The sequence below is a fragment of the Morone saxatilis genome, unplaced genomic scaffold, assembly GCF_004916995.1.
Source record: "Morone saxatilis isolate NCDOM2014 unplaced genomic scaffold, NCSU_SB_2.0 Contig21, whole genome shotgun sequence".
Taxonomy (NCBI): Eukaryota; Metazoa; Chordata; class Actinopteri; family Moronidae; genus Morone; species Morone saxatilis.
In genome coordinates, this window is record NW_023339774.1 from 3,356,440 (window position 1) to 3,360,520 (window position 4,081).

The 4,081-nt window shown below is 40.3% G+C and overlaps 1 protein-coding gene across 1 annotated transcript in view; it reads left to right on the top strand.

Annotated features, from left to right (window-relative positions):
* LOC118332980 (cingulin-like protein 1) overlaps positions 1-4,081 on the top strand; it is a 62,235-nt gene that overhangs the window by 34,132 nt on the left and 24,022 nt on the right. The window contains exons 4-6 of the mRNA XM_035668446.1: positions 1,041-1,158; positions 1,935-2,125; positions 2,228-2,306. Of these exons, the coding sequence (XP_035524339.1) occupies positions 2,268-2,306 (39 nt within the window). The 5' untranslated portion in view covers positions 1,041-1,158; positions 1,935-2,125; positions 2,228-2,267. The remainder of the gene's footprint in view (positions 1-1,040; positions 1,159-1,934; positions 2,126-2,227; positions 2,307-4,081) is intronic.

The following is a 4,081-nucleotide window of genomic DNA, read 5'->3' on the forward strand; positions in this document are numbered from 1 at the left end:
CCTGAGATAACATCTGTTATGAATTGGCGCTATACAAATAAAATTGAATTGAATTGAATATTATGACTACAGCCACTGTTAGTACTACTACACTGTTGCCAGTACTAGTACTATTGCCGCCAGTGCAAACCTCTTCTGTACTAATGCTACTAGCTTTACAGTAGATGTGTTTTTGCAGTAGATGGCAGTGGTGAATAATGGAATGTATTCCTGATATACAGTAAACAACAGTACATGGTGGTGTGACTCCTGTTGTGTTCGCAGTCATGACTTGTATTGAATATTTGGCTGCTGTTGACATTAACAGGGAGCATTAATAACTGACTCTGTATCAGCTGTTGAACTCTGTGTGTATCTATGAAAACACGGCCGTGTTTGTCCAAGGAAGGAACTGTGTGATATGAGCCTGTCAGGGATGTTTGAGGTGGGAAAGTTGCTGCTTCGGGTTTCCAGACCTGCAGAGACTGCTGGGATGGAAAGTGGAGTGAGACCAAAATAAAGATGTTTAAAAGATGCAGTGAAAATGCGATGCTGTATCTATTGTCAGTGTTTTCTCAGGCAGCTCTCTCAGCTGAACAGAAAGGTCAGTCCTGGCCGCTTCTGTTCTTCTCCCTGAATGCAGGAGCTGCTCAGGTTGTCTGTTCAGGGAACTTATATAAACAGCAGCATCTGAGGGGTAAAAGATCCCATTGTGTGCATTCACAAAAAACTTTCCTCTCCATTAATTATCTCAAATATGGAACACTATCCTGCACGTTTGCATTACTCTTTTCAAGTATATGCTTTATATTAGCTTGTTTACGTGTGTTTTTCTATAATGTGTGTTTTTGAGAGACTTCTTTACATATTAATACGTGCATTAAGGCCCTTTTTGCAGCATTTATACGTAGTAAAATCCACCATATTTGCAGTGATGCATGTTTAATCCAAAAGTATGTGTTTTATTAAAAGTAGATTTTAGCTGACCGTGTGAATTGTATTTGACGAGCTCAAGTGGGAGCTTTTCGAACTCAATTTTTTTCTTGTTTTTGTTTCGTCAGACTCTTGCAGATTGAAGGCCGTCAGCACCTGCTCGCCACTGAGCTTTTTAATCTTCGGGAGAAGAAGAAACAGACCGAACAGGAGCTGCAGAGAAACTCCAGCCTTCAGGCGTCCACTGTAAGTGACCACAGCAGGAAACTGATATCGTACACACTGCTCGCAGTGGCTTAAAAAAACACAAACATAAGTGTGGCTGAGATACTACTACTACCACTACTACCACTACTACTACTAATCATAATCATCACAATCATAACCATAATAATAACCTTAACCTTTCCTAACAATGTTACAAAAGGTACACACAGACGTGCATTTCAATGTGAGTAAAAGCTTAACATTCCAGAGCAAAACATCAGGTAACAGACACAATACAAAATGCCTGCAGAAAAAAGAATAAAACACATTTAGAATACAAAAAGGCACATTTAAAAGTATATAAAAGTGAATAAAATGACTTTGCTACTTCTCTTTTCCTTCAGTCAACTTCCTGACCACCTGACCTGAGAGTTACATGGTCATTTGCAAAATGTGTTGCCAATAAAAAAAATGTCCGTCTTTATTCCTACACAGTTCACAGTAATATCTTTAAAATCAATATATTGACCAGAAACTTTACTGTAAATATACCACTTTCAGAGCTTTCAACTGCCTCTCATAGTCATTATTTACTGATTTAGACCGTGAGACGCAGTCACACATACTGATCCTAAAGTCAAGTGTTTGCTTAAGCGTACTGGCAGGACAAGAGGAGACAGGAACAAACTGTTTCGGAGGAATCAGAACATGGCGGCAGAGAAGTTTTAAGTAAACCAATGAGATTGCTGCATTTCCACAGAGCAGCGCCCATTAAGCTGATCAGTAAAACTGTCGTCCATTTTTTTTCCTCACAGTTTCAGCTGTGTGCTTGTCGCGAGCTCCAGGCCTCCATCACCGAGCGTTTGCTCCAGTCAGAGAGGCTGGTGTTCCAAGAGGAGGCACTGAGCGCGCTCCGTAACCTACTGACCCAAGACCTGCAGAGGTACCAGGAAGAGACGCAGAAACTAACCTGCTTCACACAGAAAATACTCAGACAATCCCACAGGTACCCAACTCCACAACCTGGTCAGATTAGCTTTACTTTGATTTACTTTGCTTTATTCCAGTGTCTTGTTTCAAACATTTTAACTTTATGTTTTTCCTTCAGGTCAGAGGAAACATACAGCAGCAGGCAGAGTGACCGCAGCATGCAGGGAAAGAACGAGACAGAACAAGAAAACAACATGGTACCGTTCAACCCTAAACTCACAGCATCCATAACTCCTCTCTGATCTGTTGTCTCACCTCGCTTCAGGATGCTTTCACAGTTTTATCCGCTTTCTCTTCTAAAAACCCTAAAAAGCACTGCCTGACTGTATGTATTGTTTGTTTGTTGGTGTATTTTCTGGGCATAACGAACCAAACTAATAACACACCTAATCCTGAGATTCAGCTAAAACTCAAGATACAGTAGCTCTTTCAGTCTTTTTAAAATCCCACCGACACATTTTAAATTCCTGAACCAATCAGAATGCACCTTGGACAAAAATACAGGGAACAATCTGATTGGTCCGTGTATAAACTCACACTGCACAAGAAGACTTTTCAAAACAGTGCTTAGGAAATAGACAATCAAAAATAGTACCCATAGATGCATAGTAGTACGCCGCATAAAACAGCAAGTAAAATGCAATTGAAAACAAAAGCAGATACTTTACTGCTCTACTACTAAAGCCAATAGGAATTACAAACGCAAACCTATACAGGTGGGGAGGCAATTCCATAGTGCTGGAGCTAAATCAGTAAAAGCATGGCCCCCCTTTGTTTTGAGCCTAGACCAGGGGACATTTAGGAGCAGTTGGTCAGCAGATCTGAGTTATCTTGCTCAGAAATATAAGAGGGCTTGTGCCATGAAGGGGTCTGAATTTGATCAGGAGGATCTTGAACTGAATTCTGAAGAGGAAGCCAAGTAATTGTGCAAGAAAGGGGGTAAGGTGCCCTCTTTGTCAAAAGCCTGGCTGCTGCCTTCTGGGATAGGTTGAGATATCTGCAAATGCTGCTTGTTTTATATTTATATATATGTAAGACTACTTTCTCTGACGCGGCGCAGCATTTTCTCCCAGTCGTGGTCATAATAACATGCAACAAGGAGCGGTCTGGACCATTTGTTGATCTGAGGCCGAGGCTGTAACGTTCTGTGGGCCTTTTCAAGTGGTGGAGCACCATCAAAGCAGAATAACTCCTCACAACAGCGGTGGGGTTCAGGCCTTCTTCTCCTTCACGAAGTGTAATATTTGTGTCCTCCTGAGGTGACACAGTGTGCCATGTTTCTCTAGCCCCACGCTCCAAATCCTGTATAGTCTTACTATGGCTGTTGTTACTGGTCTGAGTGGAGGCTATACAGAATTGGTCACACCACATGACTTTCAAATTTGTTATTTTTATTAAGGATAAAAAATCATGTAGTGGGATCCTCCAGTTGGACAGCCTAGATCTTAGTGATATCACTGCTAAAAGCACACGTGTTGATTTTGTCAGCAAATTTTGGTTTAGTTCGACTCATCGTCTGTCAGTGCCAATTAGTTCCTGAAATGTATTAGTTTTAGTCTGCTTTCAGTTCACTGAATATCAGAAGATTTTATTCGGCAAAAATGGTTTACAGGTTTAGTAAGTAAGTTTAGTGTAATGCATTATTTAAATGATTCTCTCGAATATTTAAACGCATATCTCCTCCCTATCACACACAAAGAGATTAGTTCTGATTGGATCTCTTCCCAACTTGTCTAACTAACATTTTCATTTATTTTTCCCGCGTTGATGAAAATGTCAATAGATTCAGTTTTTGCCATCATACATTTTTTTTATTTAGTTATCGTCTAGTTTCCATCAGTGAATAAAATTAAATCATTGACAAGTTATTAGTCAATAAAATTAACATTGCGTTGTGTTTAGGGATGCTCGATATTGGCTTTTCTGCCGATATCCGATATTCCGATATTGTCCAACTCTCAATTTCCGATAC